A 16,958-nucleotide genomic window follows, 5' to 3' on the forward strand; every position below is an offset into this window, starting at 1 on the left:
CAAGAGCTGCTAAATGCGTGTTTCGAAGCGATAAAATAAGGTAACATTTCTCACATAGTCACTGAGAAAAAAACGCGAACTTATCGACCTTTGCTTCAGATAACAGTAAATTTCCAACTAATATGGAAAAAAGGGTGTATGATTTTTTTTAAGCTCGTTACGCTATTTACACATTAAAAGTTGAAATAACTTCTGACGTGGACTTTACTCAGAGACAAAGCACGAGTAAAACCTTTAAGATATGCATTGTCGTGGTTTCAAAGCAATAGTTTGCATAAGACATTTTGGTATTTTTTTCTAATTTCGTACGTCCTAAGTCACTGTCAGTGTTTGCCATATATAAGAACCAATATATCTTATACTTAGTCTACAACATATTGTGTTATTAAACCTTGGGGTTCGGAAATAATTATGTAACGTTAGTTGTAACGTATATATGCCGCAAACGACATAATTAAAAAATTGGCAAAAGGCTGGAAGTAAACTGCCCATATTGTCAACACAGTTCGTTTCAATTCTTTGCAGAAAACTCCAGAAAAAATCGCATCTGTTTTCAGTGACATAGAAGACACACGGTGAAGGAGTAGCAGTTGTGTTTCAAGCGATCTTGGTTGCAGTTTAATATAGGGAAAAAGTATGGCTGAAAGAGTTTGATGAACTAAGAGAGAAACGAAGGTGCTGTTTAAAAAGCTGTTGCCAGTGCAAGTCATAGAAACAGTCTAGGAATTCTAGAAACGAAAATTCATTATCCTACAGAATAATTTGCCGGTATAATATTTCATCACAACGATGGAAGAAAGCTGCCCAGCAGTGGATCTCGTCATGAAGACAGGTTTATCTCTTTAGTAAAGCGGTCGCGCTCTTTCGCGATCAGTTCGTTCTAATTTCTACCAGAAATTTAAAACCTAATACATTAAGTTAAAGTCAATCTGTAACAATTTAACCAAAGGATAAATAACTTAACTTTTGTGTTGGAGCATAGTACTGAGTGTTTTCATTTAGTTTTAACAAGCTTGTTCGAGATGATTTTAGTCATTCTGTCCGTTTGCCAAACTTTTATCAGATCAGTCAAAGACACCTAAAAACGTTTGAATAATAAATTGTAAGCAGCAGATTTCCATTACTTTTCTTGTAAACTTGACAATAACTAACTCGTCTGCTTACTATTTCTGCTTACCTTGTCGATCTGTTTTCGGAGCAGTCCGCGAAACGTCAGCAGACCTGACCATAGATACCATTATTGCAGCCAAAACTAAAGCGGCAATAGCTAACAGACAGGTAACAACAGAAGCAATAGCCACAAATACCATCGTTCGACGGTCACCGCTAGTTAACGCCATCATAACGAGATCGTTAATCCTACAGTGTTTGCGAAAACTCTGGCCACTGAAAATGTGTAAACTTGAAAGGTGAACGGTTCACAGAAGCACAGAATGGCGTGCTGGTTGGAGCCCTAATAATGCTATTTTTCTGAGCAGCAGAACTTACTTACTTAATTTGTCTCCTTATGAGCAGCAGAACTTGCAGTCTTTTGTCATTCCACCCTCTTTAACAAAGGAGGCTAACCGCAGCCCTAAGGCTACTCATTTTCCTTTTGGAAAGAGACCACCCGCATTGCAAATTTCACTATTTTTTAGCTCCTTGTTATAGTAAAGAAGGGTTGCCTTTTTTTTTTTTTTTTACATCCATTTTGGAAAACGCTTTTTCAGAGAAGATTGGATTTTAAATTGCCCTACTCCCAACTTAAGTGAGTGAAATACATCACAAAGTTGACTGATCAAGCAAGAAATAAAACAATCATTTGGAGTAGAAATTTAAATAAGTTCAATTGTTTATTGATTGCCCTAGCAACTGTGATCCTTAAATAACAATTGTAATTCTTTCATTTTGAATTGTCATTAAACACCTTACAGAAGGATTGGCCAGTAATGAGTTAACAACGATTTTTCTTTTATGTTTCGTAAAGAACCCCTTATCATACCTTATAATTGCCTTGGGAACTGAGTGGCAGCTTGAAAAGGACAAGTCGTTCGATCGCGTGATAAAATGAACCATCCAAGAAGACGTTGCGGGGTGTCAGTAAAACGCGGACTCGAGGTCGGGGCCGGGGTCGGGGTCTCTCTACCAGTTCGTTAGCAATTTACAGTACCGGCATTAAGTGTTAAAAAAAACGTTTTGTCTCAGGCATCAACTTTTTGTTTTGTCACTTTCTGCAATACCGAAGTCGGCGCTACAGAAATGCAAAACAAAAACATAAAAAAGAAAAAAACATCAAAGAAAGAAAGAAAGAAAACATAATTATAAAAAAGTTGGACCCCGCGTTTTACTAACACCCAACGTTGCGGGTAATTGCAGACTAATTTGCTTCTAGTTCCTTCCAAAACATAATTGCGGTAAGAAATCAGGTGCAACATACCTTTATTTTGGTCAAATAGTTAAGAATACTTTCTAGCACTCTGAGATGATTTATGAAACCTGAGTCTGGACGATTGAATATCAGCTTTTTACTTCTAAGTATTGCAAAGGCTTTTTCAGAGAAGGTATGGATTTTTCGTAAGATTATAAGTTGTCCCACTCTCAAATTAAGTACAAGTGAAATACATCACAAAGTTAACTGATCAAGCAAGAAATAAAATCAATCATTTGGAGTATTAATTTGATTAAGTTTTATTGTTTGTTTTATTTTTATTGTTTTATTGGTTATTCGCCCTAGCAAGTGTGATCCTTAAATTACGGTTTTTGTCTTAATTTCCTAACCCAAAGAGTGCAAAAGGATTGCCTAGCCGCGCTGAGTTAAAGTAATTTATTGTTAATAGAGTTCTTTGCATTTTTCCAACGATTGGGTTACTTCTGATTGAGTTAGGGACTAAGTTTTTCCAACGCTAAACAGTGGCGGATGAATTGTTCTTCCAAAACTCTCTCACCGACGGAGACTAATCGTGTGTGACAGACTTTTGTTTCGGCCGAATGGATAAGATTGCTTTTAAAACTAATAACCTTGCGATCTGAAATGACATATTTCCTTCAGTTTCTGAACGATTGTGCATCTCTGCTTTTGACTTCTTATTGAACACCTTACAGAAGAATTGGCCTATAAAGAGTTAACAGCGATTTTTTTTACGTTTCTTAAAGAAGTAGTAGTAGCTTTATTAACGGTGTCACTTTATAATAATGCTCTTTCAGCGTATCGTTTACATGACAAATTACAAAAACTATGATGCTAAAAAGACACAGATATCAAAAACTAAAACGGAAACAATTCTACAGTTAATTGCACAAAAATTAACCTAAGCTATAGCTAGATAAGTACTAACGCAACTCCCCCGGTCCACCCCAGTTCCAGGCAAAGTCAGAGCGTACTTGAAAGAGTTTTTAAGAGTTTTGTCTCATCCGGTTTAAGTTTGTTGCCAAGGCCATTCCACATGACAGCCCCTTATAGCTAACCGCCCTCTTAGCAGCTTCAGTAAGGAGCCTGGGAACAGAAACATTATTTGAGGAGCCTTGTACATTACATGAATGAACCAAGGAGGTTGGTTTAAACATATTCTTCAAACCTTCAGCATAGAAATTGTGAACTATGTGTCAGATCTAGATACTGATCCTCTCCGAAGTCAGCTAGTCGTTAGTTGTAGTATTTTCGTTTTCGCTGCAAATTTGCATCTGTGATCCCTCTTAATAACCAAACTTCAGGTGAAAAAAGCGACCGAAACCTTCCTGTGATGTTTGGACGTCGAATAGCCAAATTGCTTGCGAATTCGCAAAGACGCGCTTTCACATTTATCGCCGCCATGTTTGTTTATCAAAAAATCAGTACTAATAGTCTCGCTCAGCCAAATTTCGTAACTGGGCACATGTAAACTCGGATCCAGGTCTCGCCGCTAGTGTTAAAGATGCGAAACCAGGTTGCTGTTTTTCGGTTATAATTATTCCATGCACGCTGTTTTTGTATTATACACCGACTAGCGTTTCTATACATTTGCATTCGAAACTGTAGATGGATGAAGGTCATCTGAAAAAAGTTTTTCAAACTTAAAACGGCGTTTGTTGTTATTTGAAGATCATTTTGAAAAAGGCTTTTCAGAAAAGATATGGATTTTGCATAAGACTACAAGTGTCACTAGTCTCAGGATAATTTAGTGGAAATACATCACAAGGTTAACTGAACAAAAGAGAACAAATGAACTCATTTGGGTTAGTAATTTAAGGTTAATATTTGTTGAATGCCTTAGCACATGCGTAGGCAACTGTGAACCTTAGACTGCCATTTTTCTCATTATTTCCTAAAGCAGAGTGCAAAAGAATTATTATTATTATTATTATTATTATTATTATTATTATTATTATTTTATTCATTTCTTTTTTTTTTAGTAAAAGGGGTAACTTTATTCGGGCTGAAATTGAAAGTTGATATTGAGAGCTTTACTTCAGGGTTTAAGTCTTTGACCGTAGAAAGTAGGCTTACGGATCATTTATAGATGGAAACGAATATTTTAATCTACAATTTTTTTCAGGCCAAAGACAGTATTTGTATTGTCCTAAAACAACCCTATAGTATACCCCGTTCAAGTGTTTTTTTTTTTTTTTTTGGTCTTCATTTTATGGTCTACAAGAGTATAGACCATAGAAAACTGCCGTCGATTTGTTAAATAACATCAGCCAGATGTTCGATCGCTATCGGTTATTTGCGTGAAGAATGAGCCTTGTATCAAGATGAACAATCGATTGAAAACGTTTTCTTGCGCTGATTATAATTACGTCAATTCTGTCATAGAAAGCTACACTTGAGCAACAAAAGACCGGGTTTGAGTAAGATTTCAAGCAAGTTAGTGCCGTTATCGTCCACTTGTTTTGTAGGATGATTGGTCATGTTCCATTTTAGTGCACATGTCAATGTTTTGTCAAATTGCAAACGGAATCCACTTCTTTCTTTTCTGTACAATACCTTGACCCTGATTTCTTGTATTGGTTCTTAATCGAAGTCTTCAGTTTTGTTGACTAAAGCCGATGTTGCTTCAGTGACGAAAGTCTCAAAATGTGGCCAATTTTTAGCTGTTATGTTTTCGCAATAAAGCGAATCAAAAATATCCTAGTGTTAGTGGAATACCATTTGGAACATTACACCAAACGTTTAATACAACTACTTTGTTTTCGAAGGGTTGATAAAGTTATATCGTCATTTGCAGAAGATTTTTGTGCTGTTCATATTTAAACTTCCTTCACTTTAGAATGAAATTAGAAGATTGCAAGAGCTGCTAATGCGTGTTTCGAACCAATAAAACTTTTTTCACACAGTCACTGAGAACCCCGAACCTATCGATCTTTGCTTCAGCTAACAGTAAATCTCCAACTAATATGGAAAACAAACAAAGATGTGTTTGATTATTAAACTCGTGACGTTATGCTATTTTCTGACGTGAATTTAACTCACACTGAGACAAAGCACTCGTAAAGTCTTTAAGATATGCACTGTCGTGGTTTCAAAGCAATAGCTTACATTAGCAACTTTTCAACTTTATTTCTAATTTCTTACGTGGTTAAAGTCACTGCCAGTCACCGCCATAATTAGGACCAATATATCTTATGCTACGTGTACCACATATTATGTTATTAAATCTTGGCGTTCGGAGATCCGTGCCTAATGTTAGTCGTAATGTATAGCTTGATTGCAAAATATGTCGCAAACGACATAATCGAAACAATTTTGTCAAAACGATGGAAGTAAACTGCCCATATCGTTAACACAGTTAATTCTTTGCAGAAAACGATAGAAAAAGTCGAACCTGTTTCCAGTGACATAGAAGACATACGGTGAAGAAGTAGCAGGTGGGATTCAAGCGATCTTGGTTGCAGTTGAATATAGGCAAAAAGATGGCTGAAAGAGTTTGATGAATTCAGAGAGAAACGAAGGTGCCGTCGAAAAAGTTGCTGCCAGTGCAAGTCCTAGGAACAATCTAGGAATTCTAGAAACGAAAACGCCGCAAAGGTCAACAATCAATTACTGTAGGGATGTAGAGTAGCTGCATCCTACATAATAATTTGCAGTTATAATATTTCTTCACAACGTTGGAAGCAAGCTGCCCAGCAGTGGATCTCGTCATGGAGATAGGTCTATCTCTTTAGTAAAGCGGTCGCGCTCTTTCGCGATCAGTTCGCTTTAATTTCTTCCAGAAATTTAAAAACTAAGACATTAAGTTAAAGTCAATCTGTAACAATTGAACCAAAGGGTATATAACTTAACTTTTGTGTTGGAACATAGTACTGAGTGTTTTAATTTAGTTCTTAACAAGCTTATTCGAGATGAATTCAGTCATTCTGGCCGTTTGCCAAACCAGTTTATCAGATCAGTCAAAGGCACCTAAAAACGGTTTGAATATAATAAATTCTTATCAGCCGATTTCCATTATTTTTCTTGCAAACTTGACATAATAACTAACTCGTCTGCTTATTAGTTTTGTTTACCTTGCACCAAAGCACCTTGTCGATCTGTTTTCGGAGCCGTCCTCGAAACATCAGCAGACCTCACCATAGATAACATTATTGCTGCCAAAACTAAAGCGGCAATAGCTAACAGACAGGTAATAATAGAAGCAACAGCCACAAATACCACTGTTCTACGGTCACCGCTAGTTAACGCCATTATAACGAGATCGTCAATCCTATAGTGTATGCGAACACTCTGGCCACTGAAAATGTGTAAACTTGAACGGTGAACGGCTCACAGAAGCACAGAATAGCGTGCTGGTTGGAGCCCTAATGATGCTATTTTTGCTGTTTTTGAGCAGCAGAACTTACTCACAGCCTTTTATCATTCCGCCCTATTTAACAAAGGAGGCTAACAGCAGCCCTACGGCTACTCATTTGGAAAGATGCCCCCTGCATTTCAAATTTCACTATTTTGCGGCTCCTTTTTAGTAAAGGAGGGTTGCACATTTTTGTACGTCCATTTAGAAAAAGGCCTTTTCAGAGAAGGTATGGATTTTCCATAACATTCTAAGCTGCATTAGTCCCAACTAAAGTTAGTGAAATAGATCACAAAGTTGAATGATCAAGCAAGAAATAAAATCAATCATTTGGAGTAGAAATTTAAATAAGTTTAATTGTTTGTTGATTGCCCTAGCAACTGTGATCCTTAAGAACGGTTTGCTGTAAGGACCGACTAAGCGTATACAAAATAGAAAAAACCGATTTCCCCAAACTTTGCCAGAATAAAGGGCTTACTGAACTACTTCTAAAAATATAAGTTTCGTTTTGTTTAGAGCTTTATTTATTTTGGGGGAATTTTTTTAAGATTTTACCCATGGAGGCGGGCTAAAATCACGCCGAAGTAGGCACTTTTGTAGAAGCTCCCTTTTATACAAGGAGCCTTTTCTAGAAAAGATTAACCCAACAGAAGGAACAATTTTATTTTCTTAGATGACTAGCGGCGTTAAAGTTAAATAAAACGTAAACATGAATTTTTGACCAATTTTTTAAGTTGCGCCTTTTTACCGGTGATTATAACAACCTAATTTTGGCTAAATTCAAGGACAAAAAACGCATTTTGGTACATCGCTTTGCCCCACGAAACTACACTCCGGGAAAACATAATCATTTCAACTAAACATTGATCGAATAAAAAATTGGGGTAAATTAAACAGCGAGTTCTCAGAGCGTTTTCAAAACATGTCACTTCGGCAATTAAGAGCGACCTTTGACCTTTTATATCGAGGGGAAATATAAACGAGAGCTCATAAACCTTGACTTTCCTTCGCCGAAAGACGCTTATTTTTACTCTGCTGGCACATTTTGAGTAAAGGAAAACTACACATTTGAATTTGAAGTTATGTACTAGCTATAACAGGTAATTTGAAAAGTAAAATTAGCAATTCAATTCGACTTTGCGTAGGCTGTTCCGATTTATCTACCACGAAATTGCGATTTTAAAGTCTGTTTACAACACAAATACGGCATCCACTACAAGGTAAACCTCATTCTACTGAATGATTAATAAATCCTTCTTACCTTAGAGATATTTTCTTGACTAAAAAAAGACATAGCCTGCATTCATTGCAAAATTATTAAGCCGCCCGATCATTAAACGATTAACCAAATAAAGCCACAGGAATCCCACTGTATAAAATTGTTCAATACCGGCTTTTCATTTACTTAACGGTGATTCGTTTTGCACTGTACTGTCCATTAATAATGAACTACCTTTATATGACAAACGTTGCGACTTGTCAGATCTCCTTGACATTTAGGAAACTGCGATAAAAATGGGAATGATATAGGCTAATTCCACATTGTGGCTGTACCCATTTTTTCTTTCTTGTGATCTTACCACTTGCTGTCAATCCAACGAAGTCTTAAGTGAAAAAAGATACAGAAATAGAAATAATTTCCTTGCATCACAAACAAGTAATAATTATAATAAAACAATAAACTTCAACCAAAACTATAGATAGGGATACGGCGACTGTCTCGGGTGAGTAGTAATATGAGGTGCTACAACTACCACACCCCTTTACAAGATCTCTTAACACGGAAAGGGACTCTGCCTTGCGCCTTGGGTGGAATCCGTCTGTAGATGCCCCAAAAAAGCCGTTAGCATGTATAGATGATTTTCCCTTCTCCCCTGACACTGACGTCCCATGCCATGCCCATCCAATGGGAGCGGCGCAGATCCTCTTATTTGAACGCCATCTGATACCAAATGTGTCCCGATGTCTCGGTCAAACAGTGAGCTCAAGGTGACTTTCGCTTTTCTCAAAAATGCCTCTGAAGGTAAAACAGTCAATTACTACAGGTACGTTACCTTGCTTTTTACCTTAAAAATGTTAACATATAGAAAATAGAATGCATTAATGTTTTATTCACCACCGCCCACATTTGTTGTTTCCCCCCCACCCCTCCGCCCCCGACCTGAATGAATTAATAAATTCAATTTCTCTTGTCACATACATTCGGTTCCTTGAAGGCCCGCAAATCTAATAAGTCACGTTCTCTTCTTGTGAAACAAACAAGGCTATCATGCTCGTCCGTACATCTTTTGTGGTTTTAGGCAAAAAATCCTTCTTCACGGACTTAAGTATTGATGTTCAGGGAAACTTTTCGCTTTGTATATTTCTAAAGCAACAAGAAAGCTTTTTGCCTTTACGTTTGCCGTAGCTTAGTTGTTTCGTGACTTTAAACAAGTTTTAATTAAATTAAATTATTTTAAGCGTTTCCTAAACGTATCGAAAACATCGCAATGTTTACTAACGTTTGCGGCCTTTGACCTCTGTTAAGTTCGCTACAGAAGGGTTTTGGTTTAAAAATTACTCCTTAGAAGATGTTCAAGCTTTAAAGATAAACGAAAACCTATTGATCCGTGACGATTCTTGATATAAAAAACGCAAATCATATACAAATTTAACCACGTTAGCTGAGTTAGAGGTTAATTGTAACTTTCAACGTTAAAAAAGAAGGAAAAGAAAAGACAAAATACTCTCTTTGTTTTGAGAGTAAATATTTTTAAATTAATTTATGTTGGGCATTCATATACACAGTACAAACTACTAAACATACCTGCCCGTGCCGAAAACAACTTTGCTTCAGTCTTACATAGCGTCTCGAGTGTTGCAATAACGCAGATGCCCTTGCGTGGATTTGGTACACTTGGCAAGGATTAAGCTTTTCACATTGGCTAAATTGTTCACACTTGAACCACATGTTCCCCCTACAATCTACCCATATTCACACACAGCCATATATAAGCACCACTGACTCCGGTGGTCGTAGCCACCCACGATAAACTCCACTGTACACTCAGCAAGAACAACGTGCAACGAACAAAAGAAGTTAGCTTTCGGGACACGGCGCTCTTTTCAATTTATGTAATCTTTAAGTAATTAAGATATTACATCTTAGTGTCCGAAAAGAAAAAAAGGTGTTTTGAATTGACGTGTCATAGTAATACCGAAATATGTAAGTACACATCTCAGTACGAAATGTACTCCTGGCATTCCTGTGGTTTCGTTAACTTGTTCTTTGGCTTGAGGCGTTCCGCGATCTCGGTCAATACACTTTTGCAATGAACACAGAGCGTGTTTTTTAGGCAGGAAAAGATCTCTAAGGTAAGAAGGATTTATTAATCATTCAGTAGAATGAGGTTTACCTTGTAGTGGATGCCGTATTTGTATTGTAAACAGGCTTTAAAATCGCAATTTCGTAGTAAACAAATCGGAACGGCCTACGCAAAGTCGAATCGGTGAGGGTAAAAGACGGAAAGAGTTTGCGGAATGGAATGTGGAAAGACGTGCGGAATGGCATAATTATGCAAAATAAGAATTGCGGAATGACATAATTATGCGAGATGCGATTTATGCATAATGACTCACAGAAATACATTAAACTGAAAAAGCGCGCCTTTTTTTGGGCGCCAATTTGCAAATTAAGCCTTTTTTAACCATTCAACCGAGGAATGCATCACAAAAACCCAAACGATGGTATCTTCGAATTCAAACTTTTTTCCTTCGATTCTCATCGCATAGCCGTTGATGCAACATACTTTTATCGTTCGCGAGTGAACACAAGATTTGTAATACATTTGCATTAAAGAGGTTTGTTTATTTACGTAAACTGGTTTCCATTTCCACACGAGTCGTCCGCCATTACGGGAGATGTATACAACTCAATCGAAGGCTGGTTAAACTTGACATGTTTCAAGCTTTCACAGCGCCTCGCAGGAAAAAAGACGTGAGTAAAAAACCGCCTCTGTTTATTTTTGAAACGATTTATGTCACTTGTCGAGGATTTATCTGGTTATGACGAATGTGTTGTGAAAATACAAAACTGAATGCAAGGCTGGCACCACGGCAAAGGGCAGATTTATTAGTGGCTAATATTTCGACTAATAATGTGTTGTGGTTCGGTCATGCTCATTTCCGTTGTTTTACGTTTTATATTAATCAATTTATCATACACAGCCAAACACACACACACGCAAATAAATAAATAAATAAATAAATAAATAAATAAATAAATAAATAAAAACGAAAATAAAAATTTAACCGCAATCTATACCGCAGAACTCTTTCCCCGTATTTTGACGTGTAGATTTCGGTTTATTATTTTCGAAGGAAGGATCTTGATGTAACAAATAAAATTTTCAACTCCAATATTTTATCAGAAACAATATCTAAGCAATTCGGGAAATATTTCCGCACAGCCCCATACATTATTTATCCATGCACAACTGTCACACTAACACGACGAGCGTGAGAACAGAGGGTGTGCCAAATGTATAGATAATTATGCATGGGGCTGTGCAGATATCTTGACGCAACTCGTACTAAAAATACTGTAAGAGACTAATGTCACTTGAAGCCTACTTTCTTGTATTGTATTGCGGGCGGTGGTTTTCTAAAAAATCGAGTGTATGAAAACTTTACCCCCCAAAAAATCTTTCAAGCAAAAGTTTTACCCCCCACTGCAATGACAGTTTGAAAATTTTAACCCCCCCCCCCCCCCCCCCTAAGGTTGGCCTGGCGGTTGAATTGTTGAGAAATTCCTGGGGCCTGTTTCTCGAAAGCCCGGTAACTTACTGGGCCCGTTTTTCGCCGATTACAGAACAATTACAGACATGGTACTTGGCCAATGTTTTCATAGAATAACATGATTTTAAAATTTAGTTTTCAAAGCTGACAAAAATTGACTTCTGTTAAGAAACATTTGTCACCAAAATTACTTATCGGGCCCGGTAAGTTACCGGGTCTTTCGAGAAACGGGCCCCTGGTGACAACGCTTGGTTACATGCGGAAGTCGCTAGCTCTCTGAATCTGAACTGGCAAGAGAAACAATCAGAAGTTAGGCGAAATTCAAGTAAGGGAACGTACCTTAGAATGATGTTTTGTTATTGCTGGAGTCTATTCTTCACGGTCCTCAAAAGAAGGTACACAGACGGTCAAAGCAGCTCGGGGTTTGAGAGCAGTACAGGAGCATTTGATGTATGGATGTGGATCAAGGATGTGGATAATTATATAGATTTTGAAGAAGCCTACCATCTCTATTCGTCTTTTGTTCAATTTCTTTGCCCAGAGAAACAAGCCTTCAGAGATAAACTGCTTGATGAAATACACGGTTTGCCTGTCTATGTCATTACTCAACCTATTACGTGCAAGAGCTTTGTCGCTCTGAAGAATAGTAGCGATATGGAGAAGTATCTAGTCGATTTTACCCCCCTCACTTTTCGTACAAGGTACAAAATTACCCCCCCCCCCCCCACATCCCCCAAAAAGAGCTCGTTTAACCCCCTAGGACGTAATAAACGATCGGTCCCTAATTATGTCATGAACAACTCATTCTTTTGCGTGAAAACAGCCTTGTTTATATTATGCTTAAGTATCTTCAAACTTTATGTTAAATGAAGATACTATTTGTAGAGTTTTCATATTACAAGCGTTATATATGTGGACATGGAAACTGCTATGACAACTAGAATTACCAGCTAAAGTTATGGTGGATATAGTTTTGGTTGTCATAAGAGAGGATCAAGTATATGTGTGGGCTTAATCCTCTAATGGTCTTACATGACTTATTGGAATGATGACGATTCCCCTTGGTTTACTTTTAGGTCAGTCATCAAGAATCATAAAAATTAATTTTTAAAAAAATTATGTGTACGTAAACAAAAAACAAAAAAACTCTGGTTGTATGGTTGACCTAAAAAAAAGTCATAAATAGTGAACAGCTGGGTATGTATCGGAACATGTATGGAGAATTCATACTTTTGATCCTCTCTTGCTTGTTGTTGTTGCCAAACGTTAACTCCATGTGAACAGTTAGTTATTATTGCTCTACACCCCAAGGAGAAATGGGAGGTTAATTTTAGGGCGATGTAAAAATGCTTGTCCCTGACAGGGGTTGAAAATGTAGTTTTGTACCATTGCGGTGGAAATCTGAATCTCTCCTTTCAAAACCTCAAAGGAAAGCTTTTCTGTTCTGTGCAATGAGGAAACTGCTTGATTATTTCAATATTTTGTTTTGGTAACCCTTAAGGAAACTACATTGGGCCACACCTATGCCAAGAGAGTCTGGTACAATTTAGAACATTCTGTTCAACATTTTTGACGGCTTGTCCCTTCAGTTTTATGTAAGAGTCCCCCCCCCCCCCCCCCTCCCCTGGGGTGTAAGTGTGATTAGATTACATGTTTGTAGAGCTACTTGAGTTACTGTTGTTGAGCTACTGAGCAATCCAATCATTTATGGGTTTACCTCTGCGAGACCTGTGATACTCACCAATCAGATAAAACAAGGAAAACCAAAAAAGTCAACAATAGGTTGAGTCTAGGAAAACTTCACAGGCTCTTGTAATGAGGCACAGACCATAATACCGTAAAATTCCCGTTACGGGTGGGGATACGTAAAAAGGAAATGTCAACGGCTTTTTTAGGGGCAAGGGGGGAAGGGGTGTTACGTGTTTATATAAAGATCAAAGATGGGACTATAGGTGGAAGAGTGGTAGGGGTTTATCACGGAATAAAATTTTCGTTTACAAATAGATGGCCCAAAAATCGAGGCGATTTATTAGCAGGGGAGGGGGACTTAAAACCGGGATTTCATGGTATGGGATAACCAGTACAATACAAGCTTATATCGATTTTTTAAAATAAAAAAAAAAGGAAAAAGAAAAGAAAGTAGATAAGAATTACGGTATGGTATTAATTACCGAGGCTTCAAGTGACATTAGTCTCTTACAGTATTTTTAGTACGAGTTGCGTCAAGATATCTGCACAGCCCCATGCATAATTATCTATACATTTGGCACACCCTCTGTTCTCACGCTCGTCGTGTTAGTGTGACAGTTGTGCATGGATAAATAATGTATGGGGCTGTGCGGAAATATTTCCCGAATTGCTTAGATATTGTTTCTGATAAAATATTGGAGTTGAAAATTTTATTTGTTACATCAAGATCCTTCCTTCGAAAATAAAAAACCGAAATCTACACGTCAAAATACGGGGAAAGAGTTCTGCGGTATAGATTGCGGTTAAATTTTTATTTTCGTTTTTTTTATTTATTTATTTATTTATTTATTTATTTATTTATTTATTTATTTATTTATTTATTTATTTATTTATCTGCGTGTGTGTGTGTTTGGCTGTGTATGATAAATTGATTAATATAAAACGTAAAACAACGGAAATGAGCATGACCGAACCACAACACATTATTAGTCGAAATATTAGCCACTAATAAATCTGCCCTTTGCCGTGGTGCCAGCCTTGCATTCAGTTTTGTATTTTCACAACACATTCGTCATAACCAGATAAATCCTCGACAAGTGACATAAATCGTTTCAAAAATAAACAGAGGCGGTTTTTTACTCACGTCTTTTTTCCTGCGAGGCGCTGTGAAAGCTTGAAACATGTCAAGTTTAACCAGCCTTCGATTGAGTTGTATACATCTCCCGTAATGGCGGACGACTCGTGTGGAAATGGAAACCAGTTTACGTAAATAAACAAACCTCTTTAATGCAAATGTATTACAAATCTTGTGTTCACTCGCGAACGATAAAAGTCCACGAGCTGCTATGTTGCATCAACGGCTATGCGATGAGAATCGAAGGAAAAAAGTTTGAATTCGAAGATACCATCGTTTGGGTTTTTGTGATGCATTCCTCGGTTGAATGGTTAAAAAAGGCTTAATTTGCAAATTGGCGCCCAAAAAAAGGCGCGCTTTTTCAGTTTAATGTATTTCTGTGAGTCATTATGCATAAATCGTATCTCGCATAATTATGTCATTCCGCAATTCTTATTTTGCATAATTATGCCATTCCGCACGTCTTTCCACATTCCATTCCGCAAACTCTTTCCGCCTTTTACCCTCACCGAAGTCGAATTGAATTGCTAATTTTACTTTTCAAATTATCTTTCATAGCTAGTACATAACTTCAAATTCAAATGTGTAGTTTTCCTTTACTCAAAATGTGCCAGCAGAGTAAAAATAAGCGTCGTCCGGCGAAGGAAAGTCAAGGTTTAGGAGCTCTCGTTTATATTTCCCCTCGATATAAAAGGTCAAAGGTCGCTCTTAATTGCCGAAGTGACATGTTTTGAAAACGCTCTGAGAACTCGCTGTTTAATTTACCCCAATTTTTTATTCGATCAATATTTAGTTGAAATGATTATGTTTTCCTGGAGTGTAGTTTCGTGGGGCAAAGCGATGTACCAAAATGCTTTTTTTGTCCTTGAATTTAGCCACAATTAGGTTGTTATAATCACCGGTAAAAAGGCGCAACTTAAAAAATTGGTCAAAAATTCATGTTTACGTTTTATTTAACTTTAACGCCGCTAGTCATCTAAGAAAATAAAATTGTTCCTTCTGTTGGGTTAATCTTTTCTAGAAAAGGCTCCTTGTATAAAAGGGAGCTTCTACAAAAGTGCCTACTTTAGCCCGCCTCCATGGGTAAAATCTTAAAAAAATTCCCCCAAAATAAATAAAGCTCTAAACAAAATGAAACTTATATTTTTAGAAGTAGTTCACTAAGCCCTTTATTCTGGCAAAGTTTGGGGAAATCGGTTTTTTCTATTTTGTATACGCTTAGTCGGTCCTTCCAGCAAACCGTTCTTAAATAACAATTGCGTATCTTTAATTTTGAATTGTTATTGAACACCTTACAGAAGGATTGGCCAGTAACGAGTTGACAACGATTTTTCTTTTATGTTTCGTCAAGAACCCCTTATTATACCTTATAATTGCCTTGGGGACTGAGTGGCAGCTTGAAAAGGACAAGTCGTTTGATCGCGTGACAAAATGAACCCTTTCAAAAGACGTTGCGGGGTGTCAGTAAAACGCGGACTCGGGGTCGGGGCCGGGGTCATGGTCTCTATTTTAAAAATATTGTTTCTTTCTTTCTTTTAATTTTTTTCATGTTATGTCTTTTTATATGTCTCTTTTTGTTTTTAACCCAAACGCCCATTTCTCGCGATTTGCAGCAGCAGTGCATCATTGCTATATCTTCGCATACTGAGGAAATGAAATGCAGTGGAGCCTCGTTTGTCAGGGACATCACCGGAAACGATCCGCGTCACATTTTAGTCAAGAAAGTCGAATATAGAAGCTGCTCAAAGTTCTTTTCTAGTTCAGCGCCAATTTCGGTATTACAGAAAGCGACAAAAAAAAAAGTTGATGCTCGTAACAAGGGGTTTCAAGTCTATCTTAAATGTAAAGCATTGTGTTAAGTTGTGTTTCCAAGGAATAAATAACAACAGTTGTAATTAAGATCATTCCCGTTGCTTTTTACAACGTTTAATTTGTTTCTCCAGTTTGAATATTATCTGAACGCAGTTAATACCTTGTCAATCTCTCTGACTTCTCAATGACCTACCTGCAATCTCGTTATCCCATGCAATGGTCGCAGAACTTCAGATAGTCCAGATAAACCAAACGTCGACGATATGCATTAAGACTGTTCACAGTCCCCTTTCGCTGTTTGGTTTATCTGTAGTTCTGCGACCGTTGCAAGGGATAAGGAATTTGGAGATAGGTCATTGAGAGGTCAGAAAGATTCCAATTCATGTTTACACAACAAGGTAGTATCTGATAATATTCAAACCGGGGCAACAAATAAAACGTCGTTAAATCTGAGCAACAGGAATGATCTTAGTTGCAACTGTAGTTATTTGTTTGGTGGTTAACACAATGGAAACTTTAATCCTTCTCTTGCAGAACTATGTGCTATTATTAGTACGACAAGCATTGTGTAAAGTTGTGTTTCTAAGAAATAAATAACTACAGTTGTAACTGAGACCATTCCTGTTGCTTTTAACAACGTTTAATTCGTTGCCTCGGTTTGAATATTATCAGATATTACTACCTTGTCATGTAAACGTGTATTACAATCTCTCTGACAACCAGTTCGTTAGCAATTTACAGTACTAGCATTAAGTGTTTCAAAAAAAACCCTTTGTTTCAGGCATCAACTTTTTGTTTTGTCGCTT

At 37.2% G+C, this 16,958-nt stretch overlaps 1 protein-coding gene across 13 annotated transcripts in view; it reads right to left on the bottom strand.

The window, feature by feature from the left end:
• Positions 1-16,958, bottom strand: part of LOC146462834 (uncharacterized) — a 60,761-nt gene that overhangs the window by 39,345 nt on the left and 4,458 nt on the right. For 12 of the 13 annotated variants that reach the window (XM_085085105.1, XM_085085100.1, XM_085085102.1 and 9 more), the window contains exon 1: positions 6,460-6,736. The exons of the other annotated variant lie outside the window; for it this stretch is intronic. In XM_085085105.1, the coding sequence (XP_084941231.1) occupies positions 6,460-6,637 (178 nt within the window). In that variant the 5' untranslated portion in view covers positions 6,638-6,736. Of the gene's footprint in view, positions 1-6,459; positions 6,737-16,958 lie in introns of those variants that run through there. 13 annotated transcript variants of the gene reach the window in all.

This window comes from Pavona decussata, unplaced genomic scaffold (assembly GCF_977016875.1).
Source record: "Pavona decussata unplaced genomic scaffold, jaPavDecu1.1 SCAFFOLD_184, whole genome shotgun sequence".
Lineage (NCBI taxonomy): Eukaryota > Metazoa > Cnidaria > Anthozoa > Scleractinia > Agariciidae > Pavona > Pavona decussata.